General features: G+C 36.4%; 1 protein-coding gene across 1 annotated transcript in view; it reads right to left on the bottom strand.

The window, feature by feature from the left end:
* STXBP6 (syntaxin binding protein 6) overlaps positions 1-27,784 on the bottom strand; it is a 106,995-nt gene that overhangs the window by 15,708 nt on the left and 63,503 nt on the right. Inside the window, exons 3-4 of the mRNA XM_027736477.2 lie at positions 12,917-13,047; positions 10,984-11,149 (exon numbers count right to left, since the gene is read on the bottom strand). Coding sequence (XP_027592278.1) covers positions 10,984-11,149; positions 12,917-13,047 — 297 coding nt within the window. The remainder of the gene's footprint in view (positions 1-10,983; positions 11,150-12,916; positions 13,048-27,784) is intronic.

Genomic DNA, 27,784 nt, shown 5'->3' with positions numbered 1-27,784 from the left:
AACCATGTGAAAGCCTTATTAAACAGCTCAAGATAATAAGTAGAAGATTACAAAAACAGTACTTCTGTGATTGTAATCCTATAAGATAATACCCTCTTACAATTTAATGAATTCCCATATCATATGAATGGAATGTTCTCTAGATAATTTCAATATTTAAATTATCATCCAGAAAGGATGACTAAATGATCTGAAAGACTGAACATTCATTAAAAGTAGAATCTTTACTGGATTTATTAATTTAGTTATAACTTTGAATACTTGAACCTGATCATCAACTTCTCAATTTATCTTTTGAGGATAACTTCCCAACTTAAATTTGAACCATAAAATCTAGAAGTCTCCTAGCTCAGCCTGGACAGAAGGATTTCAGTGGACTTTCACCTTCTTTGAAAGTAAACAAAATGCTTCTATAGGTCTTTGCACCTGAATCTGTAAAGTTTATGGCCTTCAAAAGAAGCATTAGTTACCAAGCCTGGTAACTGCTATGATACAGGTGGTATATATTCTGCACTTAATTTTGCTTTTACCAATCATGCAACATTAAGAGTGGCTGTACTCTCGAGTGACAGATCAATGGTTCCACCTTTGTAAAAATCTGATTCTGCACAGGAAAGTAACGCATGTTTCAGAGTAAGAAGTGATCTAAAATTACGACTGCACTAGTTTCCTCTGTATTGATAGTAGGCAATTTCTTCTAGTGCAACTGGATCTTTTAATATCCATTAATACCAATAGTGACCAAGAACAGCTGTAAATATAAAAATGCAGGTAATATTGCATATTATTTTGATGCAGAAAGACTTCTAGATTAAAAATTCATCTAATCTGATATTTTGTCCAAAGCACATAAAACAGAAAAAAAAAAAAAAACAAACCAGTAGATTATAATCACTCTTTAAATCTCAGATTTGGCTCCATACTTTTCAGTCTTCCTGATTTGCAACATCTGAAATAAAGCCTATAATAATCATTCTAGTAATATAGAATATTTTATACTGCAGCACGTTCTAATATAAGTTTGTCACTTCATTGTTTCTGAATGTTATTTACATCTGCATACATTTATTTTTATATATCTGCAATCTTGTACTTTTAAGGACAAAAAAAGGCAAATTTATCATACCTCACTCTCATATGAAGAAAAAGTATATTTTATTACTGCTATGAGTTAAATAATACCTATACCCTGGGAGTTAAACAGATGCTTCCAAGTTATTTCTAACAATAACAAACAATACCTTGTGAATCATAACATTATACTTTTAAAAAGGTCCTACCAATTACAGAGCATGTAGGAGGCAAAACAATAAATCTAATTGTTCAGCACCTTCATCAGCAAGCAACAAAACCAGATAAGCCTTATTGACAACAGAGACCAGTTTCTTCCTGTGCTCTCATTAGCCATGTCAGCTCCTTAGATTTACATGGTACATTTTAAGTGGGGAAAAAAATAAAAATCAGTCTAGTGGGTAACAGCTCACTTTTTGTTTTAGCCTTGGGTTTGTCCTATTTACCATAAAGAAAGCTAAAAAAGAAAGCTACACGCTCTTTCTGTACTGACTAACTGAAAAATGTATCTGTATTTCAGATTCCTGCAGCCTATGCAGCCATTCCAGATGTGGACAGCTAGTTATCCAGGTCTTGCAAATAATAGTCACAGCTGCACTCAGAAGAGGCTGCAAAGTCTACCTGAGGACTTAAGTAAATGCTCTGATTTCAAGACTGTTATAACTCGATTATGGATAGTATTCTACTTACTAGCAGAATTACACTTGACTCGTCTGCATGAGTATTTTCACAACTTTGTGAAAATGTTCTAAATAAGAAACTGATGGAATAATATTTCTCCACTTTTGCACCACTACCACGGATGAACCATGTAGAGCAATCATAGGTGCTCAAGAACCAAATAACTTTGAGCTGAAGTTCACTGAAGGAGAGTCAGCTGTGGTCCTGGAAGGGGGATAAGGGAAGTCTGAAAGATACTACTGACCTTAATTCATCAAGAATGGAAGGATATGCTACTAAAAACCTGTCTAGGTCAGACTAGCAATGACTTTCCTAAATGGTAGTCCTGAGTCAACACCCAGGAGAACTTTACCCTCTGTACTTTCCTGCCCAAATCTATAGCCAGCTTTAAAACATTATTTTAGCACTAACCCTTTAAAGAAGGAAAGAGGGAAGAAGAAAATGAAGAAAGAATAGTGTTTATACAGGTGTGCAAATGGAGGATATGTACTGGTAATGAATACAAATTTCTAACAGAATGAAGAGACGAGACAAATGCCACTACAAAATCTGTTCATAGCCTGATAGCAGCACAGGATCCATCAGAATTAGCCAGGAAAACTGGTCTTTCAGTAGCTTTGATCAGCTTCTAACCTTCAATAATGGGAAAGTTAAGTGATCTTGGGAATTATCATTTCAGACTTGATTCCTCCCTGGGAATCAGCACAATGTGTCCATATCAAGCCTCTTCTCTTCTCAAGGTGTTTTACAGTTGCACAGATGCAATGCAATAAAGTCTACAGCAAGTTAAGGTAATGTAGATACAATCTGGTTTGTGTTTTATGAGTGAGTTTAAATACTGTGAAGAGAAAGACAGAAAATCAATAAACTATCTACTTAGAAAATTACTATCATGCCACAGTGGGCATTCTGAAACAATCCTTTTATAAGTAATTCTGAACAGCAAAAAATCCAACACTGGTGTACGACATCATCAAGACTACATACTGTGTTCTATTTCTTAGTATTTTATATTACACAATAATGCTAATACATGAATATCAAAATATCAATTCATTGCAACTAAATTTTTATGGATTATTTTTCAAATGGCTAAGTAGCCTGGAAGAAATTTTTTCTCTTTATCTGCTACTTAGACTGACGGTCTACAATTTTGTATTTTAAATTCACCTCTTCTGTGTTAGAAATCTAAACAGTTTGGAAACCTGGAAAGGTCAGCCATATTCAAAGGTAGGTTGAATTGTGAAAACATAAGTCAGGAGGAAAACAAGTTTTTCTCAGTTTTGTTTGCCCCTCTACTATTGAAAGGAGGCAGTTTGAGTGGTTTTTCCCACTGAGTTTTTAAAACCACTACAGTTCAGAAGACCGAAAATGTCAACACTAATGAAATTTCTGCTATTTATGACAGACTACAGCATACTAAGTTTAGAATGATATTTGTAATGGAAACAATGCTGGACAACAAGTATAAGATAATTCATATTTTCTATTTACTTCATTCAGATGTATAGTAATGTCATTGCCTTATGACTTTGATAAGGACTGATAATGAAAACAACATATAAAGGACTTTTATCCAAAAGATCAAGAAGTGATTTATTAGACAGGTCAAGTCCTATCCTTTCTGACAGACACTGGAAAGAATAAAAATTAAAAAGATAACAAAAAGATAACTCTGAAAAAAATGTCCAGCAATTCATTAAGCACCAGATACTTGTGAGCAATGCAATTCAAATGAGCAAGTGGTTGTGTGAATTACAAACAAGATGAGGTCAAATTATTGGAGAACTGTCATTAAGAAAAACCTGTTATTTAATGCTTCATTTGAGTTTTCTTGTCTCACGCAGCCTAAGAATTTATGCCAAATTTATTCACAAGGGTCTAAGAAGCTCAGAAATATTGCGAATGTATCTGGATTCACACAAGTATGTTCCATAGAGGTATTTTGAATAGTTATTACTATTCAAAACAGTAATAAAATGCACCACTGGTATTCACTTTCCAGACTGGGAAAAATGCTGCATTAAACGAAGTAACAGTGAACTAAACAGGAAACATAAGAAATACTGAGTTGCAGGAACAGAAAAGGAGGATTTTAGTTTTTGAAACAGTTGAGCATTTAGGTGGTGAATTTTCCCTTTTAGATATTTAATTTGCTATCATCCAAGGCTGTTTTTTCTTTTTTTCCTTTTTTAAAAGAAACAGAAAAGCAATTCTGCTTTACATTTCTAATAGTTCTGAGGTCATTATGAAGATGGACAATCACCTTTCCACATCAGAAATCAACTAGAGCAAAGAAAGTTTGATACAGGACGAAGAACTCTGGCTGGTCTTGCATGGTTACCCACAAAGGTGACCAGAAGATAACTTTCACCAATCAATTAATGCACAGCAGCACAAAACAGAACTAGCATCCATCTCATTTTAAGCAAGAACTGATGAATTCCAAAATGCTGTAAAATATATATTTGAAACCAAACCTATGTTTTATCCATACAGAAACATATCTGTATATGTATAAAAATATTGAGTATGTGTAAATCAGACTTATACTTTCAAAATCTATTAAAAACACTGAACTAATTAAGCTAGGCAAGGTGAAATAGTAGAAGATACCTCAGTAAAACAAATCAGGGTAAAACTGGTAGTAAATAGCTTTGCCACCGTGATCATAAATTACAATCAAGACAAATTTCACCTCTAGGTAAGAAGCACCTCAGTAAGTCCTTGAGGTGGGGTTACAGGACTAACAAAGTGAATATGTCATAGCTCAGGTGTGCTTAGACCAATCAATCAGTAAAGAAGGGAAACATTAACTTTTCCTCAGCTTACTTATCAGCAACTTTCTTTATAGAAGCACAGCAAGTATCAGCTACCTGCAGTGAACATTTGAAAGATGTTGCAAAGTTCTTATCGATATCATCATTAGTTTATGAGTCCAGGCAGTTGCAGTTCATCTTAACTACAGTAACTTTACAGCTGGAGGATGTGATCTCTAGCATTCATTCACTGTAAAGCAACATGGGACCCGGGCAAGTTTTCCTTGCCATAGGTATCACTGTGACACTGTGTTGCCTCCTGGAATCAGATTCATAGCATGAATGACATGCAGAAACTGACTTCTCTATTAAGTTTATTTTTACAGGTAGTTTGCTTTCATCCACAAAAGCACTTTTTCAAGCAGAACTGTAATGCACCAAACCTGACAGTGCAGTAACTTTCAAGCCACAATTAACAATACATTCAGTTTAAATGCAATTTGCTAGGAAAAAAATTACCATGGTAGAAACACAGTGAAAACACACAAATGTATGGCTCAAAGGTGCTGGAATGCACTACAAATAGGACAGCAGTTCAGTAGAACTGCATTATAAACCAACTGTATTTTATTTACAGAGGAGAGAAGTAAATAGAATTGCCACAAGGGAGCAGACTAGGCGTCTGGCTGGCTGCATGTGTTAACACCTTCTCAAAGGGACTGCAACAGGTAAACTAGAGTTAACTACAGGAAGTCATCCTCTAAGCCCCAATAATTACTAGTTTGTTTATCAGAAGGACAAGAGAATAACAGATTACTTCAAATCTTTACTCATTAAAAACATTATTATAGTCATATATTTAGATAGCTAATATTTTAAGTTTTGCTTTTTTTTTTTACATAAGCAACACACTGAAGCAAGGATTTTCATACAATAAGGGTTTATTGTCTTTAAAAAAAATGTTATCTATAGCTTTTCAAGCCAACTATATTCACATACTTTTGTTTCTTCTAGGCTTCAACATCACTATATGGTATTAACATTCCTGCCTTCCTGCCTCCAAATCACAGTATTGAAGTTTAAAGTTTAGTCAAAATTACTGAAATTAGAAATTAATAAATAATGTCTGGAGAATATATATCACAAGGATTATGAGCCGAATGGACAGGTCACAAATGTCTTTCAGAAAAACTTTTCTTCTCCCGTTAATGTTCCTAAATACTGGCATTGATGCCAGGACAAGATATTACTGTATACTGCATATTGGTTATAAATTAAGGAAATATCTAATTAGGATCAATTTCATATTACCATAACCTTTACTTGCTTTCCAAACTGAGGAATTTACTTAAACCTGAAAACTTTAAATTCTAATCTAATACATTTGTAAATTAACACTAACTTAGGTAATATTTTCAATAATAATATTTATACTTAATGAAAGTCTGACCAACCAGGGACTTTCAGAATCAGTAATTACAACAAAGCACAGAACTCCAATTTGGCTTTGTAAACATCAAAATCAAACAACTTGATGCAAAAAAAAAAAATTCCCACTACTATGGCAAACAGCAACATTCTGCACCTTGACGGTAATGCCTCACTTAGACCTTCATTCTTCAAAAAAGGCAAGCAAATATGTTGCTTAATGCTTTCTACATTATCTTGTCTCAGTTGTACATATCAAAAAAGGAACCAACCTTTACAAAGTCCCTTCTCATTTTATGTACCCCTACAGATTTTACAAGAATATAATGTATTTTTCTTACAAGATTCCCATTTTAGAAAGTTAATTTAGAGCTCTGATTATATGCAATATCTCTATGGAAAAAGCATTTAACAATTGTCATCCATTGTGATCTTAACACATGGCTTTTATGCTTAAGATAACTAAAAGGCTTTTTTACTTAAGATAACTAAAATACAACCAGTTAAAAAAAATTGCAAAGCAGAATAATCTTGACATGAATATGCAGGGTACAAAAGCAAGTATTTGAAATGCTCTTTAGCAGCAGAAAATTCATTTCTAATATTTCAACCTCTAGACTGACAAAACCTTTTTTGTTTTGGTCAAATTCATTTGCATCAGAATTAATTTACAAGTGAAAGTCTGTAAGAATATTATGTTCAATAATACACTTTTTTCAATGTCTATCAGGTAAGAACTGAAATGAACAACCAACTACCAGATATTTGACAGGACAGAGGGGAGCAGTTGTCTTTCTTCCCATCCAAACTCATAGAATCACAGAACGGCCTGGGTTGGAAGGGACATTAAGGATCATCTAGTTTCAACTCCCCTGCCACAAAGAGCAATGCCGCCCACTAGATCAGGATGCTCAGAGCAATTTCTAACACAATTTTTCGTTCATCTCCTTTAGTCAGTCATTAATCTTGCTCAGTACAGTAAACACCACTGTATGCTTACCAGGTCTCATACGTAGTAAGCCAAAATGAGTCAACACTGTATGGGAAAAGTACTCATTACCATTCTTGCACTGGCAATACATTCTTGGAGGAAAAAAGAATGTTCCATTAATAACTCCTGCTAACTGTCCTACAGAAAAGGTTACAGAGGCAAAGATGTCATCAAAGAACATTTTGATTAATTCAGCAGAACAACTATTAAAAACCGAAGCATACAGGTAGGACAAAGCTTAAAAGCAAATGCATTTCTAATATGTATCTAAAGGTGGCAGTAACTGTTTGTTCTTTATTATAGGCCCAGAATTAATCTTTGAAGAGCTTCAAATGCTATATCTCAAGGTTCTATCCAGAACTGAGAGTCAAATCCATCCTCAATGCCAGCTGAATGTTATGTCAAAAATCAAGTTGTTCTAACGAACACAACCTCTAAAGTGACAGAATTTCTGTACACCGGCCATCTCCAACTTTGCTTTTTATATTACTGACATAAAAGCAACACAACCTGATTAACGTGGCCACCAAGCAACAACATAACACAAAGATACTCCAAATTAGACATATTCCAGTATCAGAATCTATATGTTAAAAAGATACAAAAGAGGAAAATATTTTCTACCTCAGTCAAAAAAGTCCTCTAGCCCCAAATGCCTTTCTTTCTTCTGTAATATAACATCCATAATGCACATAAACTATGGAGAGAGCTCACCTAAATTCTAAACAAAAGACAAGCTTGAAATATTTGTACAAGACATTAGTGGGAGGAATCTTACTTGACTTAAAGTGAAGTTGTTCTTTGTTCTCAGAATTAGCACCCACGCCTTCAATTGGTTCTCATTATTGCTGTAATTACTGATGTCTTAATCAAGTTACAGAAAACAGTCTAGCCTATTTAACTTTGCAGACATTATCCTTACAAGATACTCAAATGAAAATAAGGCAAAAAATGATTTTGAAGAAGAAGAATCAGGGGCAGGACTAGTCCTCTGGTCCATGGGTGGAAGTGCGTGCGTGTGCGTGTGTGTGTGTGTGTGTGTGTGTGTGTGTGTGTGAGGAGATAAAAGGAGGAAGGCCATGAAGAAGATCTGCAGTTCCACAGGAACACCCTTATTTACTTCCAGCTAAGCACTTCCTGCAGAAATGGGAGCAGCATGAATTTCACTTTCTTCACTCTTACCCTTTAGGAAGGAATAAGGTTCAATAAGATAAGTAAGCTTGCAAACAAACCCTTTAAGTTCTTTCATCTTCAGTTCCACTTGGGAAGAAGTGTTCTTTGGTGGCATCTTTTTTATTTTTGAAAATATGCATTAGCTACAAGATATACATTACATACATGATATGCATATCTATATAGTTACTTACACAAGCATGTGGGTGTATGTACATATATATATATTCTAAAAATTTATTTTTTTTAAATTTTGTAGAGTATCTGGAGTTAAACTGGCTAACTATCCAAAAAACCCCAAAACACTACTTTTCACATCCCCCAGAAAGTTCACAAGAATATTACTTAAAACATAAATACTACCTTGGTAGAGGGGATGAAGTGACAAGCCTCTTCTGAAATCTGACCACACTAAGATTTAAATACGATTTCAATATACTGCTTTGACTGATTAGCCAAATACCCCAACAGTTTTAAAACTTTTACACCTTCTCTGTTCTTCACAGCTGGAATAAAAATTTGTTTTTCTCTTTATCAGTGAGCCTCCAAACTCTAAAAGAGAAGTGCAAGTTGAATTCAGATTTCGTTTAATTGTTGTTTCTTTCCCCCAGTAGACATCAGTTATAAATATAGAGAGCCCTACTCGTTTTTTTTTCTGGTAATTCACCTCTCGTAAATCTAGAATACATACCTGTACATTATTAGCAGAACTATTATTTCGTGCAGAGACCTTTATATGTTCTTTTTCTTTGTTATTCTGTCTTAAATCTCTCTCCTCTAAAACATCAAAGGTAAACTTGAAGAACAGGGAAGCCATATCCAGTTTGATACTTTCATTTTAGCTGGCAGTGATGTTACAGATAACTTTGTCAATCATCATTTTCTTTTAGTGTCTTCTCAAACTAAGAAAAAATGTACAAAATTTCTTGTAAGCTTCCTCTCATTCTTTCCTTTTCTACATTAATAGGATTTTCCTTGTTTCCTTTATGGTGTGGTGGTGAGGACGGAAGAGCACTGATGGGAGAAGATATACTCTACAATTTTTCCATTTCATATGGAAAGTCTCGTGTTTGTCATCTGTTTGCTAATGTTCACTGGCATCCTTCCTGTGAATAAGTTGTTACTAATAGACCACCACACATTTCACCTCTGAATTTGCATTATTTTCCTAAGCTTGACCTGTTCAAAACTGAGTTCCTGATTCAACTGACCCAGTTATTAACTTTATCCTAAGCAAGTGTCATCACAGTGAAAAAAAAAAATTGCCACTGAGGTTCGTAAACATCTGCTTAACTTCTGCTTTTTTAACACACACTAGACCTACCACATTCTCCCTTTTACAACTTCCTAGATAAAATGAGAGTATTCAGTAATCCTCTGATACCAGATGGTGACCATTCCCAAATTCCTTTTATGTCATTCTGACTGCACAGATACGGTCTGTGTGTGTACACACACAGTACAGACTGTGGACATGGTACAGGGACTAATAAATCTCCTCATGGATACAGTGCTTCTTGCTGTTCTTCACACTGCCAACTTCTTCCTCACACTGGGAATTACACTCTCTGTGGGTAGGTTTAAATTTGACAGAAACTGTAACAACTGTAAACCAAGTAATAGTTGATCCTTAATTTCAGTCACTTGCTGTGTGTCAGCTTCACTGAGCCAACTCAAAACCCATTTAGCTCAAAACCTGCAATATCGAGTGGCTTTTTATGGAAAATACAGCGAAATGTGTTGTTGATCTCAAATTCATCCTCGCTGGAGAAAGTAAGGTCCAAGTGTAGCTAAGCAAATCAAAGAACATATACCTGAGAACATAGTTTGACTTAAGAAACTGTTGTGGTTTAAGTCCAACTGGAAATTAAGCACCGTGCAGCCACTCGCTCAACTCTTCTCTCTCTCTGCCACCCCAGTAGAATGGGGAGGAGAATCAAAGTAAAAAGTTGTAGGTTGAGTAATCAAAAGAAAAGTAAAATACAGCAATAGTGGTAAATAATAATAATAATGAAAAGAAAAAGGGAAAGAAAAAAACAATCAAACATGATGCACAATGCAATTGCTCACCAGTTGCTGACCAACGCCAGACTCCACTTCCCAAACCTAGACTGACCCCCTTCCAGGCAACTCCCCCTGGTTTATATACTGGGCATGATGTTCTGTGGTATGGAATATCCCTATGGTCAGTTTGGGGCACCTGTCCCAGGCGTGCTCCCTCACACCTCTTGCATACCTCCTCATTGGCAGAGTGTGAGACAAGAAAGAAAAGTCCTTGACTTAGGATAAATACAACTTAGCAAACAGCAAAACATCAGTGTGTTATCAACATTGTTCTCATTCCAAATCCAAAACACAGCACTGTAACAGCTACTGAGAAGAAATCTATTCCAGTTGAAACCAGTACACAAAGGTAATAAAACTCTAAACTGATTTCTGTCAAGATGAAAGTAAATTCCAAAACACCCATAAGAAGTTTAGTAATAAGCACTTTTTCATAACCTGTGAGGAACCAGTAATGCAGAAGAGGCTTTTAGTAGATGTTTCAGGCCACCCAAAAATGTTTCTGGATGAACAAAAGCAGAGAGACAAATCAAAATCAAGGTTGCTTAAAAAGAGGGAGGCAAACAACTTCTCACAAGGTGGGCAGGGGATGCTGCCTCTAAAACTGAAAACCAGGAAAGCAAAGATAATGGAAAAGTTCAAAGTGATGCTTGATGGAGAAATGCTAAAGCCTAGAAGTTTAGTGCTAAGTTAGCATATTCAGACCTATGATTTCAAGATGACATTAGGCTACAAGCTTATTTGAACACAGAAAAAATCACATGCAAATCATTTCATGTCCATCTGCACAAAGTATTCCAGCTTCAACTGACTTACCTCCCATAATTTTAGATTGGCAGTTGATAAATTCTGGTTTCTTATCTGTAAGGTATCGCTGACAAGTGTGATGTAGAACCTGAAAGAATGTGCATTTTTCTGAAGCTGTGCTTGCTACCCATTGGTCAAAAGCATTTTCAAATAGTAAATCAAATTCTGGGGAATCCTAGAAGAAAAAAAAAAACCACACTGCTATTATTCCAGTTTTATAAATGATTTGGAGAAAGATACAGAGTCATTGCTTTTTAAATATATTTTGTTAGATAAAGCAGACAGGTCATGGAAATCAAAACCATCCTGGTATTATTGCATATTTTTGTAGATGAAAACCACACAAACAGGAAGTAAGTTTTTTTCTTGCTGTTATTTTTAATGAGGAATACTCAGCTATGACAAAAATACCTGAAAACAAAAATACTTTAGATGAAAAAAAATCAAAGTAAAAATCTCATAAGAAACCCTTGTTATCTACAGATATATAGTTACCCATGCATTCTATATTATGCAAACATTTATGCCTCTCAACACAAAATCTACTTTCACACTATTATAGAAGATGTGGTTCTGTTCTCAATGCTCCACCAACAAATAAACTAAGCAAATAACAAGTCTTAGTTACTGTATTCGATGCATTATCATAAAGTGTTGCAAAGGTCTCAGGATAATGTGAACAGAAAACCACTCCTAGAACAAATCAAAGCGCTGCTCTATACCATGCATCACCCGCCAAAATAAATGGATTTTATGCAAGAAGTAGTGCTATATATTAAGCAATAATTGCTAAACATCGTTTTGCAATCTAATCTAGTAAATATTCTTTTTTAATTGATGACACTAGGAATTCACAGGTAGACAAGTTTGAAAGAAACATTTCTAAGCTTAACAACTTGATAGGACTTATAATCCATTATGTACATAGCTGCACGGTAGACACTGTAAAAGGGTCTAAAATTCATTTCCCTTATTTATTTCTCATTGCTCTCATTTTCATAGTCCCTTTACCCAGAGAAAATATAATTCCACTCCTTGCATTTTATAAGGCAGTGGCCAAGGGCCTTCTTTTTTTGTACAAAAGACTGTACTGGGTAGTAACAGAATTTGGTGCAGCATGGTTAAGATGCTTAGGTGGCTGATCAGAGCACAGCTTTGAAGAAACCAAGGGAGTTAGTCACAAAAACATTTTGCTCTACAAGGAACACGGTAAGTCACTTTGTGATCACACATTGATGAGCCACATTTCTAACTTCTACTTATGTTGTTTTACTCCTGGAGAATTGTATTCATAAGCCTATTACATATTAGCATGACTTTGTCTTGAGACAGTTTAAAGTGGGCTGTATATTCCAAATTAAAGGAACAGTTCCAGAACTATTTAGTGTAGGACCGGTTTGTTTTATTTTATTTTTGGTAGTTTTTTGTTTAAATCAGCATTCACTTGCCATTGGCAACTACAGGACACACTACCACCCTTTGTAGCAAAAGATAAGAAACGCAGAAGTATCTGAGGAGAGGACTGTCCTGGAAAAAATGCAAGGTTCACAATATTTCACAAACTTGAACCTCCTCTGTCTTCATGTCTACCTATTGCTCTATCTCACAAAACAGCTGCATGCCAAAGTAGACTCCAGGAGGCTTATAGCTGAAGTAAAGGCAAACAGGGCTCTTACTTTTCTCTTTACAAAGAAGAGAGAAAGTAGGAAGAAAAGTATGGAAAGACAGGATGAAAAAAACCTGTATGACTGAGTTTTAGCCTCCTCTCATCTTTCCCATTAAAATTGACTTTACATATGCCATTGAGTTATTCCTTTCTTGAGAATTTGCACTTAAATCTGCATCTTTTCTTTCCACATGCCTTTTGAATAGTGAAAGAACTGATTCACAAATCAGTTACCTAAGAGCTCAAGGTTCATTTTCTAGAACTGTTCAAACTCACCCGATTAGGGTCTATACCATTGACCTGGCGAAGCTGCTCGAGCATCCACTGCGTTCTCCTGACAAAGGACGTAGAGCCTTCAAATTGCTTCACCTTCGTTATAGATACTTGAGCTGGTTTCTTGTTCGTCACTGAACATATAAAAAAACATAACTGAAATCGGCTTTAAGATTCAGGAAGGTGCTGTTTACTTCACTTATAACTAGCTGGTTTGCTGGAGTATCTTCTGTAATATCCCACAAAGTGGAACAGTAAACCATATTCTCTTTCCTGTATAACATACTGAAAAGCACAGTCCTTATTTTCTACCACTCAAAATTGGATTTATTTTAGCCTCTATCAGCTTAAGTTACCAACATCCCGTAAAAAAACCCAGAACTACAACAAAGGTCTTTTCATTTGCATTCTTAAAATCACAGAATCAAAGAATGGCTTGGGTTGGAAGGGACCTGAAAACTCATCTAGTTCCAAACCCTCTGCCATGGACAGAGACACCTGTCACTAGACCAGGTTTCTCAGAGTTCCACCCAACCTGTCCTCAAACATCTTCAGGGACGGGACATCCACAACCTGTTCCACTACCTTTCCATCCTAGTAAAGACTTTTTTCTTCTTAATATCTATTCTAAATCTCCTTTCTTTCAGTTCAAAGTCATTCCCCCTTGTCCAGTCATTACATGCTCTCATAAATAGTCCCTCTCCATCTTTAGTGCAAGCTCCTTTCAGGTACTGGAAGGCTGTGGTGATGTCAACCTGAAGCCTTTTTTTATCAGGTTGAAGAAACCCAGTTCTCGCCACCTTCCCTCACAGGAGAGATGCCCCATCAATTACCGTACTCTTTTCCCCACACCAATTAGTTTAAGTTTCTCATATCCAGCCTCTTATTAATTTCTTTCTCTTATTCTCATTTTAGAAAACATAGAAAAACCCCAAAACATATCACCTGTAAGTATATGTACGTTTTACAAAAATCTGTTACTTTAGACTGAATTTCATGTTATTGATTGTGGGGGAAAAAAAAAGAAAAATAAGTTTTTTTCCAGTCTTTTCACAAAATGGTACATGTAGGTCATGTTTGTATAACACCACCACCATCTATGACATCTAATTCCCAGTCAACAGACAGAAGTATAAGCACATTGAGAAAGTAAATTCACCAAGTCAACAACAGTCTGTGAAAAATACAGCTATAATAATTAAGGAACTAAAGTTTGCTTGATGCCCCCCCTCCCAAATATTAGGTACATCAAACAACAATGCTAAATAAGAAGGATCCTATTTATTATAAACAAAATGTATGTTAAAAAGCACAAACAAAGCCACAGAAGACTGCTCTGCTTTTTGAAAAGAATAAAAAAGGCAATATAAATGCTCAAATTAGTGTATCATTAAGTCAGAATCATGTTTTCAAAGACGACTTAAACATTAAAGCTAACTTTTCAACAGCAGAAAACTTGACTTTTTAAAATCAGTATAGCTTTTAACCTCCATGGAAGTTTTATGAGCGGTTTTAGATACTTTCTGTAGTCAAATGTGTATTTTCTTTACATATTATCTGTTGCTGTATGTTAAGTCACTTGCAAACACATTTCCACCTTCTGTGAAGAAATAATTTGTATAATCATTGTGCTGCATAATCTACTAAAGCTAGTGTGTCATCTATTTTTCTACTTAAACTCCTTCCAAAAATAACTTTATCCATATGGTCTGCCAAATAGAGTATTATTGGAAAAGTCACTTTTCTCTGCTTTTAGATGCTGGCAGTTACAGAAGGCTTTTAAAATAATCAAGACTTGAAAAGTAAGTTTGCTTATTTTTGTGCACCCCATTTGTCCAAATAACTAGAAAAAGTAAGAGTCTTCCCACTCAGAAGATTCATACTACATGCAATTCTGTACCCAGGGGCATAGTTAAACAGTAAGTAAATACTGATGTAATACCTTATCATTCCATAAAAAGTTAATATTGCACCTTAAGATGAAAATTTTAAAATGTACTTTGGAATAGATTAGAAAATGAAGATTAAGATGAAAAGCTCTTTTCAGCATCTCAGATTTAAACATTTTCAGTTCCGTGTGTGTCTATGAAAGTCCAAACACCCTTATGAGAACTAAACTTGATAAACAGAAAATTAATTTCTAAGGAAATTTTAACAGGTAAAGAAGATTGGAAAATGAGATACTAGCCTTACACATGGCAGATAATTGTTTTTAAGAAGTTACTTTGGAACAGAAAGCATAGTTCTCAATTTATTGATCAGACTACTGACAAGACTGCAGTAAACAGATTGCCAGAAGTCTTCTCACTGGCAGTTGAAGCACTGAGAGCCAAACCGGTGCATGGGCAGCATGAGATTTAGAATTTTATGTCAAATAGTACAGAACACAGAGGATCAATGCAGTATCAGAAAGGTAGCAGCAATATTAGACCAGAATAACTACTGAAATGCAAAGACTACATATTACTAAGAAGTGAGATTAGTACTAAAGATTCATTGCTAGCTCAATAGCTTATACACCCACGCCTAACAATACCAATAAAGCAGAGGTGACAGAAATCTCATCTATACTTACAGGGTATATACAGGTTCTTGTTCTACTGCAAGTCTACACACCACTGAGTTGGAAACAAACTCAAAAGTTGCAAGAGCAGACCACAAGTTTATGTGCCTATCTTTCCAAAATTCACCCTTTATAGTATATATTCACATCTTTTTGTCAACTCCAGTGATCACTTTGAAACACTTTACAGCATTCCACTAGGCCAAGTTTCACATATCTTCTACAAAGCAGTACTAATTGAAGGCTATCTAACACTGGCTTAACTTTAATGGTCTGTGGATTATTCTTTTTCCAAGCAAAACAGACAATAATCTACTGCTGAATGGGCCATGTATTAAAAAGAAAAAATTGTGCATACTATACTTAAGCCACATATATAATTAACACTACCAGCATTGCAAAACAAAGCATTCAACACTAGAACAAATTGTGTGATCAAATGCTATTTTTTTTCTCCTCAGAATCTCACAGATAACCAATTATGAAATGTATAGCCTTAAACTTCAATACAGCAAACTTCTCATTGCTCTGAAGCCTTCTACATGACATACATTCTAGTGCTCTTAAAAACAGGGGTCATCACATCTTTCAAGGTGAAAATATCAAATTTTACAGATATGATAGCTGAACGCTAAATGTCTAATCTCAACATCTACATATATTGGTTGGTTTGACAAATCCAAAATCTACTTTTCCAAACTTCTCTATATAGCACTTTTAATAATCAGTGAACAGCAACTTTGCCTTCATCTGGAGTCATTAGTGCTCTGTACTTCAGTGAAAGAAGATCCTATTAAGTTTCTAAACTTTGGCAAATCCCAAAAACGCCTCTTAGTGATAAACTGTAAAAACATCTTGATTAAATGATTGTTTCTATATCATTCAGCAAACAGGAGCTCTGGGGAGAGGTCAAGAGGACTACTCTTCTGTAGAGGAGCTTATAAGGATCTAGGGTGTGTGTCAGTCATCTTAGGTAGAAATTCAGTCTTGAGCTGAATGATGCAATCCTCTTGGAAAATGGTAGTTCCTCCTTTAGATCTCACACTCATAATTACTGTGCACAGCCAAACAGATCTAGTTGCATCTCACCTTTTGTGTTTTGGCATTTTAGGAAACAGCTAGCAATTCTACTGCATTCAGCTACCCACGATCCCACCAAACATGCTTGAAAACCTTCACTTAGTCCATGACAGCTTGACAGTAGTATGGCAATCATTACAACTCTGAGAAACCCTTTGGCAGCTGGGAAAACCATCCTCACTAGCTGCTCATTATGTTTCCTTAAAAACCAGAGCACTTCACCAGCCACTGAGTGGGTGTAACCTTGCAAACATGTAAAAAGTATTTTCTAAAACCTGAAAAAATGTGAAGGCAATTACATACTCCTAGTCACATTTGTTCTCTGACAAATCATTTGGGTGTTTTTGCTAAAATCCTCCACAATCATTGTCTACTTTACTAAAAGACAATATTTAAGTTAAGCTTCAATTTTAGGTGGGTTTTTTGTTTGCTTTGCCTTTTTTTTTTTCTTTTAAACCGTAACATCATGCCTTCAAAATAAGAAGCTGTAGTAGCGTAGACAAAATATGTTTATTTGGAATGCATCAAAAGGTGATAGGTCCATATGGTATTTCTGTGTGTCATTAGATGGAAATAAATAAGCTTTTTTTTTTTAAGCAACAGACAGTTATTGGTAAAGTAAGAAAGAATGCGTAAGAAATTAGCTACAGTAATTTATGATTTAAGATGTAGTGAAGTTTGGCTTAGTGACTTTTCTGGACTTTCTGGTTTTTTTTTAATGTGGTTTTTGTTTGTTTGTTTTTTAACACTAAATTAACATACAACCAAAACTTGCTGAGTCAGAAACAGCACTAGTTCTTCTGGGATTGAAGACATTATTAACTATTTTGCATCACAAATAAAAGTAAGTTACAGTATTAAGTTTTAAAGAGGTTTGAGAGGCATGCATGCATTTAAGTGAAATACTCGTTTCAAAAACATATCAGAGAATACAAAGCAGAAATAGATCAGAATTATCTTTAGAAAATGCCGTGACAGAGGCAGGAAAGTTATTGTTCTTATCATTTGGAACACATCGAAACAGAGGTATTTGAATTCCAGACCTCATTTAGAATCCAGTCCCACATGCATGTCTAGCACCTTAAGCATCAAATCAGTACAGCTCTTTTCACACAGAGGGCAGTATTTAAAGTCATAAGCTGCCGTGCAGTCACAGTTTATCTCATCTGCAGCCTAGAATGTATTTTATTTTTTCAGTCCTCTAAAGTAACTTTATTTGAATGAAAAACATAAAATAATAAAAACCAGTTAATCCCTTAAATACCTACACCACAATACCTGGTCTTGAGAAACAGTCTGAAAAGCTCTAAACCAATCCACTATGGATTTCTATTTATTTTTCTCTAAATTTGGATCCGTGCATTTAATAACTCAAACTCTAGGTAATTAGGAATTTTATGACAAATGGCTTAACTGCCTCATAAAATTTCTAGCCATATTGTGGATGTATTTCTAGAGTGCTGAATGACTGAAACAAATATTGAAGGGAGAAATTAAAAAGCACAGTCTTGAAGCAGGCAGTGACTGCTGCAACTCTTCATATTATAACAAGAATTTGCTTTATCTGGACAATATGCAGATTAATAAATTAAATAGCCTTATCTTTTATTGCTTTTGTGTCACCAGCTCTTGAACAAACAAACAAACAAACCAGAAAGAAAAAGCAAATAGTGCAAATTAAGTAAGATAAATCAAAAAAACAGTTTCATTTGTGAAATTTTTTCAGTTGTGAAAGTCAGACTGAGCATTGCTCCTGAGTAGGCCTGCAGAAGTCTACTGCAGGCATTGGCTGCCTGCGCAGTTTGATCCTCAGGTATTTATCAATTAAATGTTACAGCATGATCTATCTGTATATCAAAACTTGTACAATGGATACTCATCTCTCAATTCACAAGTAAACAATTATGCTAAGTTCTTCAAACTGGCTATTAATAATTAATGATGGGAAAAATCCTTAGAATGCACTCAAGGTAGTGTAAGGCCTTTTGAAAAAAGGTCTCTGATGAAGAAAATGTTGAACTCAATTCCACGGCAGTGTGATGCAATTTCATGGTCACTGTGCCTAGAATTTAATCATTCCTATCTTCTTCTATATTCTAATCATATGCTACCATAAAGCAAACCTCTTCACATTGAGACTAAGTCTAAACCAGCCAGGAGTTTCCTAAACAGCTTTTGATTCAGACAGAATAAAAAGAGCAAATTTAAAAGCAGCAGCACATTTTAATTAAAAATATTGTTTAAAGTCAACAGATTTTATTAGGAAATAGATAAAATTATGTATTAGAATTTGTGACAGAAATGCTTTTCTTTTTCCAAGCCATTTCTTAGGGGAAAAAGTAGGTTATGAACAGACTGTGGCAGAGATACTCCTCTATACTTTCCAGTTCTCAAGAGTTACATATCGAAAAGCTGTCTTTTCCTTCTAGACTTCTGTTTGCACAATTACATCTAAGTCTCATTCTGCAAGTCGCTTCACTCCCAGCCACTAAGGCAACAACTATTTCTTAAACTTGCAAATAGCTCATTGACTAAAATTCCGACAGTCACATACACGATCCCGGTAAGCTATGGCTACCAGTTAGGCTGATTACACCACAGAATCATAGACTCCTCTGGGTTGCAAGGGACCTTAAAGATCATCTAGTTACAACCCCCATGCACGGCAGTGACACCTAAGGATCTGAAGTTTCTGACATCGAAAAAATAGTGACTTTTTGTTCCTTTGTCCAATTGCTACTCAATTCTGCAATGTGTTTAACTTTTTGATTCAGAAAAGAAAGCACAAGTAACTTGTGGAAACGTCCTAGAAATTTGAATAAACCCAAGAAATATTTCTTTCCTGAAATCGTCAAAGTACAAAAGGCTCAAAGAAACAACATTAAGATATCCACAAGGACTGACCCCTATTTGCTGTTCTCACCTATGTAACTCCAAAGCAAAAGTCAAGAAAAGAAGATTTATCTCTATTCCTCTAACACAAGAAGCCCTTCCTTCTGCCAGAACAACTTTACTGTTGGTTTCCCCCATTTCAAAATCTTACCCTCCCTGTTTTCTTCCCGGAGCAAGGAAATGAGGATTAGGCAGGGGAAATGACACTAAATAACACATCCCCTCAACCCCTACGATAGTAGAAACTTGTATTACTCTGTTCTGCATGGCTCCAAGTAGTTGAAACTGCTACTGGTTCAGGCCACATGATCCCACAAGCAAAATATGGTCCGGGCAAGCAGCTTCTAGCATTTCCCACAGCAACTTTCCAGTAATTAGAAAAATGAAGCTGAGAATTAAGATGGAGGAAATATGTACATTCTGCCTTATTAAGGTATTAAGGAATAAGGACCGGCTACATGAAACTGTCTTAGTATACCATGTGAATTTCAGGAAAACTGTTTCTAGTCTACTTCACATGATGGTTGTGAGCTTTGCTGTCTATCAATTCCATCCTTGAGTTTGAGCACCAAAACTTGTTTCATGTTTTCCAAGCAGTTTCAGCTAACACTGATTTAATGTGCAGTCTGAATTAATTCTCAAACTCTGAGCTTTCCCACTGTGATTGTTCAACTACTACCTCCTGCATACCTGATGTTCTTAGACCTCAACTCTCTATAATACAAAGAGATGCTCTGAGAAGACTGTGCTAATAAGAACTCTATTTTGCCACTTTCAGGATTAATTTTAGGCACAAAGGAAAGATATATTTGCAGTAGAAGACAACTAGCCTTACTGAAAATAAAAAACAGCTAAAACTGGGGCAGATTTAAATTCCCGCTTGCTGGTCAATGCTTGTTAGGTGTTAAAATGTTGAAAAGTTGAGGCTTGACTTTTAGAATTGCATCTCCTACTTTTGCCCATATCTCCTCTTTCCTTCATTTGACAGTGCTGCTTTCTCACCATCTGGGATCTAAGAAGCTGAAAGCAGGGAGAAGTAGCACAGTTCCACCTTCTCCACTTGCCAAATAGGACATGAGGATGTAAGTGGCTCTACATACACAGCAGTGTAACCAAAAATTAATTCCTTGTTTCTTTAGACACAGCATAATGTTTTGACATCAAACTGGAAACCAAGAAAAGAGAAGCTTTCAGATACAACTCAGGTAAACTACTCATAAGTCTAAACACATACTGATTTTCCCACAGCCCTTCCCAACAGTTCAAACAACAATTTGCATCATCTGTCATGCTTAAATCAGGATCTAGTGCATCATGGTGTGTAACAAGTTGCAAGTCTCACTCTCACTGCTTCAGAATAAAAATGCATGAAATACATATCACTTAATTAATGTACATTCATACATTTCTCAAAATATAGTTTTATTTAAGTAATTTTTTTCTACACACAAGTTATCTTTATGTGTTAAATAGTAAAGCAAAAATCAAATATTAAAAAAATCAATTACCCTAGATATTCAATTTAAGATATATGGTATATCTTTCCAAGATGAAAGACTAAATAAAAGAGTTTTCTGGTGCCTTCAAATAAAAAAAAACAAAAATTAAAAAATTGCTTTGAGCTGCAATGAAAAAACTGTTTTTTTGATCACACATATGACACCATAAAGTGTTATAAGCCTGAAGTGAGAGCCTGTATGCTTTCCAAACATACCACTGACTGCAGTAATAACAAACTACTACTCATAAGCAGAGTGCCTTGCCTTTTGGTTTGCACCCAGTGATATTCGCTTTTCACAGAACCATGTAAATACCTGTCCTTAAAAACAGGTTTTATGACTATTCAAACACTTTAACCCCCGTCATACCATACACTTTGCAGTCCTTACAGTTTCTTGACAGGCTCATCTTTCATTCCTCTCAAATTTTTAAAGCTAGAAATATATAAGTTTTGCAGTTATAAATTAATACTGCTTAAATTATTCTTCAAATACTACAGTGATATAGTTTAAGTTATTGATATCAAAGCAACTGCTTTTCATATTGGCAGTTATACAGACAGACGCAGTTAACAGTGGCAAGAATGGCAGACTTCATTTTACAACCAGAGAGAAAGCTTCTGCTTAACTGCAAATATCTGGAAAGGAATCTTATTAAACACATATTCACTTCCAGAATGATGACTGAACTTCCAGGTTTTGTTTGAATTGCCTTTTACTACTCTATATTGCAAAGCAGCCAACTTTCAAACTTTTCCCACCTCCTTTTTCCTGCATACAGTCAGCTGCATTTGAAGACTCTACATATTTCTAATGAAATACAGCAGATTTATGAATTGTTGTTTTTAGCTAAAACCTACTCGAGAGGACAGGATGCTCTGACAGATCTACTAAAGCACTGTTACCGTAGAGGAAGATAACAGGTATTCCAGCCAGGTCCCAGGGAAGAAGGATGACTTTCTCACAACCCAGAGACCAAAATCCTCATCAGGGACCTCTCAATCAGTGTAAAGCTCCTGCTGATCCTGGCCTAGAGCATTTTGTATTAGTAGTTCACCTTGTCCTGGTATGATAGAGCCTCATCTCTTAACTGGAAGGTATATGGTAACTGAGAATTTCAGTCCACTCTAGCACATGCCACTCTTAGTCTGGATCATCTATAGCTCCAATCTTCTTTGCTCTTTTTTCCTTAAAAGGAAGGCAGCATCCTACACAGACTTTGCTGAACAGGATACTTTAAATCACCTTGTAAGCATTTATGCATATTTCAGAAAATCTCACTTCAATTTAGTCTACAAATCAAGGTTCAAGACACAGACCACAGTGAACATCTGTGTGGATGTCCTTTTATCAAATTCCGGTCACTTCAGCACCTGTAACTATGGGGAACCAGTTAAAATCAATACCACAAAAGTACTTGTAAACTTCAGTGGAATTTGGCGTAATTCCCATACAAGTCAACAGATGTGCATCCGCATGCAGAGAGTACACTAGGAATTACCTCACTGGCCTGAAAACAATGTTTGAGCTTCACAGCAAGTGTCCTGAGAGGCAGGAAGAGGTTCTGGAAAATTAAAGTTTGAATTTGTTACTCAGTAACTCATACAAAAAGCATGGTCTTAACAAATAGTGCTCCTTTTCTAAGCTCGCTTAGATAACTTGACAGGCTTCAGGTTCTGGAACAAATTGCCCAATGACTTTCAAGATCCTACAGTCTAAGAGGATCTTATTGTAACAGGGTAGAGGGTTTACTGGAGCTTTTAAAGTGACTTGGAAAACTATGTTTTCTTGATTTGGCACTGAATCAATGACCTAAAATATAGCAGACAAGACTGCTACTAAAGAATATACTTTGTATACCACAGATGCAAGAAAGGACTCTGTTACATCTGTTCAAGACAAAATTCCCAGCTTTTGCTATACAACAACCTAAGGCAGAACAGCAGTGGGCAAATTATTCCATACTCTTATGACTGAGACTGTCAGACACAATTCTACTAAACCTTCCACATTCACATGTGGTGTAATAACATCTAAATCTCAATATAAGCAACTAAAAAGACTGGTTGACCTTGACCACTTCACACTATGAAGAAATTAAGAAGCACACACACACACACCACACACCCCCAAACCAGCAAACACCCCAGAAACATACATGGGGAAGTACAGGGGGGGATTAGAGGAGAGTCAAGAAGGAAGGAAAATTTTAACTGAAGCCAGTTACTTAAATCCCATCCATTCAACAACAACAAAAGCCAGTACCACAACCTATGAAATACTCTGCCCACAGTATATAACCCAGAATACATTTAATCAGCAGATGCCACATGTCCAGCCTTTCTTGCATCTTATTGTTCTAAGTGTAATAATTACTATGAAGGGATGTTTTCACATGATGATGGTTTTTGCTGTCTGAATTATTTTTAATAACTAAACAACTAGGATGAAATACAGCAAGCAACACATGCATTTCAGGTAGCACTTAGCCTGAGACATAAAAGTAGGGAAAAAAAAATCCCTGAAGTATATTCTGATTTTTTCTGAACTTGATTTAAATTCATAAAGATAAGGCTACCAGAACTAATACTATTAGATCTGGGAGAGTGCTCACGTTATGTGTCTTACACAAATCCAGTATTCTACATATCAGCAGGTCTCATTTCTATCCTAGTTATCCGGTAGGACTGTCCAGAGAGTAATTTTTTTATTTCATATAAAACAATTAAGGAATGAAAAGCCTCCTTGAACAGTAACTTTAAAAGATACTCAACAAAAGAAAGGTCCATCAAGGAATATTTTGTGGCAGGAGAGAATTGTGCACAAGTAGGTCTCACTTTGATATGCATTTAGGGGAGAGCTGAAGGACTTTCCTAGCAGCTTCCATATCCCAGACCACAGACTGTATAACTAGCAGAAAAGTAAAGTGAAAGTCACCTCTGCAAATTGGAAGTTTGCCTCCCCATATTTCTTCAAAACTTTACACAACAGGCTAATGTTCCAAAGTCATATGGAGAAGCGATTTATGATGATGTACTTAAATAACCAAGTACTTTGAAAACGTACATTCTCAGACTGCTCAACTGAACAAAAGATGAATATCTAAAATCATAGTTACATGACATCACAATAAAATGAATTACATGGAAATATCCAGTATGGTCTCAGAAAAGCCAAAAGCTACTGTGGCAAATGCATGGCTGCCTGCAGCTTTCTTCCATGAAATCTCAGCAAGTCAGTTACAACATAGATATTCTTTTTTTAAGTGTCTGTATTTGTGCTTCCCCAGAACTAATTATAAGAAACTTCAGAAAAATTGTTTGCAGTTCTCTTTCTCAAGGATTTTACTGATTTCAAAGATCTTGAGCAGGTTCACTAATTTACTAGATTTAAGACTAAATATTGCAAGTGCATGCCAACAGCTTTTTTTTCCAGTTTGAATTATTTTCCATTTGAAGGAGGTATATTGATTTGTGTACCTTGAAATGTATAGCTCCTTATGTTACAGGATTAATTATTGCTATTTTGTAGGCATATTTCTTACAGGAATATACCCTAGGTAGTCATTTTAGGCACCAAATTTTCTGTCCAGTACTGTAAGAGGGTATGCTCTTCTCTTTATTCATAACTCAAATAAAATTTGGCTTCAGATTTAATCTCTCAGCTGGTAAAGCCATGAATCACAGAATTGTTAGGGTTCGAAGGGACCTCTGGAGACCATTTAGTCCAATCCTCCTGCCAAAGCAGGGTTACCGAGAATAGGTTACATAGGAACATGTCCAGGTGGGTTTTCAACGTCCCCAGAGAAGAAGACTCCACGACCTCCTTGGGCAGCCTGTTCCAGTGCTCTGCCACCCTCAATGCAAAGAAGTCCTTCCTCATATTGAGGTGAAATTTCCTGTGTTTTAGTTTGTGGTCATTGCTCCTTGTCTAGTTGCTGTGCATCACTAAAAGGAGCCTGGCATCATCCTCTTGGCACCTGCCTTTGAGATATTTGTATGTATTAATGAGATCTCCTCTTGAGAATAAACAGGCCCAGCTCCTGCAGTGTCTCCTCATAAGAGAGATGCTCCAAACCCCTCACATCTTCGTGGCCCTCTGCTGGACCCTCTCCAGTAGCTCCTTATCTTTTTTCTACTGAGGAGCCCACAATTGGACACAGCGCTTCACATGTGGCTCACTATGGCCAAGGGGGAGGATCACCTCCCTCCACCTTCTGGCCACACTCTTCCCAGTGCACCCCAGATACCGCTGTGGCCGCAAGGACACACTGCTGTCTCATGGACATCTTGACATCCACCAGTACTCCAGATCCTTCTCAGCAGACCTGCTCTCTAGAAGAGAGAGTACCAGAACCTGTACTGGTACTTTAGGTTATTCCTCCTCAGGTGAAAGACCCTACACTTGCCCTTGCTGAACCTCATTAGGTTTCTCTCTGCCCAGTTCTTCAGCCTATCAAGGTCCCATTGAATGGCAGCACAGCCTTCAGGTGTATCAGCCACTCCTCCCAGTTTTGTACCCCAAACTTGCTGAGGGTACATTCTATCCCTTCGTTCAGGCCATTGATAAACAAGTTGAATAAGACTGGACCCAGTATTAAACCCTAGGGAACGCCGCTGACTACAGGCCTCCAACTGGATTTACTCCGCTGATCACGACCATCTCAAGTCTGCCATTCAGCCAGTTCTTGATCTACCTCACTGTCCATTCATGTAACCCACATTTCCTGAGCTTACCTACAAGGATGTTATGCGACAGTGTCAAAAGCCTTGCTGAAATCAAGGTAGATAACATCCACTGCTCTCCTCTTGTCAACCCATCCTGTCATGTCATCACAGAAGGCTATTAGATTGGTCAAGCATGATTTCCCCTTGGTGAATCCATTCTGACTATTCCAGATGACCTTCTTTTTTCTTACATGCCTGTTGAAGACCTCCAGAAGGCCCTGTTCCATCATCTTTCCAGGGATGGAGATGAAGCTGACTGGACAGCACTTTTGTGGGTCTTCATTCTTACCCTTTTTGAAGATGGGAGTAATACTGACTTTCCTACACTCATCATGCACCTCTCTTGTTCTCCATTATTTTTCAAACATGATGGAGAGCAGTAGAGTAACAAAAATTGCCAGCTCCCTCAGCACCCATGGGTGCATCCCATCAAGGCTCATGGATTTATGTGTGTTAAGTCTGTCTGTCTGATCTCTAACCCAACCCTCTACAACCAGGGAGAAGTCTTCCTTTCTCCAGTCTTCTTCCCTTACCTCTGATGTCTGGGACTTCTGAGAGCCGTCATCAGTAGGCAAAGAAGGTATTCAGTAATTCTGCCTCCTCTGTGTCTTCTGTTACCAGGACACCATTTGATTCAGCAGTGGCTCCACATTTCCCCTAATCCTTCTTTTGCTATCGATACACTTGTAAAAACCTTTCTTGTTGTCCTTGATCTCCTTTCCCAGACTTAGTTCCAAGTGGCCTCAGCCTTTCTCATCGCATCCTTGCATATTCTGACAATGTTCGTATGGTCCTCCCATGCGGTCTGTCCCTTTTTCCACATCCCATAAATTTCTTTCTTGTGTTTGAGATTTACTAAGAGCTCCCTGCTCATCCATACAGGTCTCATGCCCCCTTTGCTTGACAGCTTTATCATTGGAATATGCTGGTCTTGATGTTGGAGGAAGTAGTGCTTAAATGATGACCAGCTCTCTTGGACTCCCTTCTCTTCTAGAGCCCTTTCCCATGAGATTCCTGTAAGCAGGTCTCTGAACAGGCCGAAGTTAGCTCTCCGGAACTTTAGAGTTCTAGTCCTGCTTACTGTTTTACTTCCGCCACACAGGATCCTGAGTTCCACCATCTCATGGTTGCTACAGCAAAGGCTGCCCCCCCAACCTTTATGTCTTCAACCAGAAGAAAACCGAACCTGAATGTTCCCTATGCTATTAATTAATCCATGCAATTGCAAGCAAACAAACACAAACAACTACTTGGAAACAGGTTCGAGATAAAATTGACAACTCATGAAGAATGAGAAAAACAGATTCCCTAGAGACACAGGAATGTCTCAAAAAAATTGTAGAAATAACTGTTGCACGTTTTAAATAGAAAATAGTATCTTAAAAGCCTTTTAATCATTTATATGCTAATGTATCATTATTTTTTCAATTTGCAGTACATTTTACTGCTTATAGTTTTTCTTTGTGGAAGTTTTTCCTCTGAAAATTACTCTGAAAACTAGTCTATACTACCTGTGTTACAAAAGGAGTTTTCTTCCTGAATTTAGAGCAGAAAAAGCAAGAGACTCAACCTTATTTCTTCACACATTATTATTTCTTTGTCACCTTAGAGACATGTTATTAGATATAATTGGAAACAACTGTTTCCAGTAATTGAACGATCACTAGCATTATCTTTACTAAACATTAAGATCATGATTTCCTTTACATTTTTATCAAACAGGAACAACCCTAAAAGCCATGTAATGTGAATATGTTTCACAGTAATATTTTTACATTCTACATCTGACAGAATTCACTTTTTGCTCCTCTGCAGATTGTTAATAGTTCAGTTAAGATGTGTCTATGTTTGACCTGACTGAGGAGACAACTGTTTCCAAAGAAAAACAGAACAGAGGAAATAGCTTGCTGGCTAAAGTACAAAGATCACCTAAAAAGATTTTAAAAAAAGCCTCTTATACTTTTGTTATTTTACATACTACTGGTCCCTATGTTGCTCCCCTTTGTACTTTCTGCAAAAGGAAATAAAAATCCCCAAAACCTCAAAAAAACAAAACAACCAACCAAAAAAACCTAAGCAAATGACAATCCACAATTCTTTTCTCCTCTTT

This window comes from Pipra filicauda, unplaced genomic scaffold (genome assembly GCF_003945595.2).
Source record: "Pipra filicauda isolate LSUMZ 115617 unplaced genomic scaffold, ASM394559v2 scaffold134_size1991817_pilon, whole genome shotgun sequence".
NCBI classification, from domain to species: domain Eukaryota; kingdom Metazoa; phylum Chordata; class Aves; order Passeriformes; family Pipridae; genus Pipra; species Pipra filicauda.
Note: the sequence above shows the minus strand (reverse complement) of the source record. Positions and strands in the feature narration are given on the sequence as shown.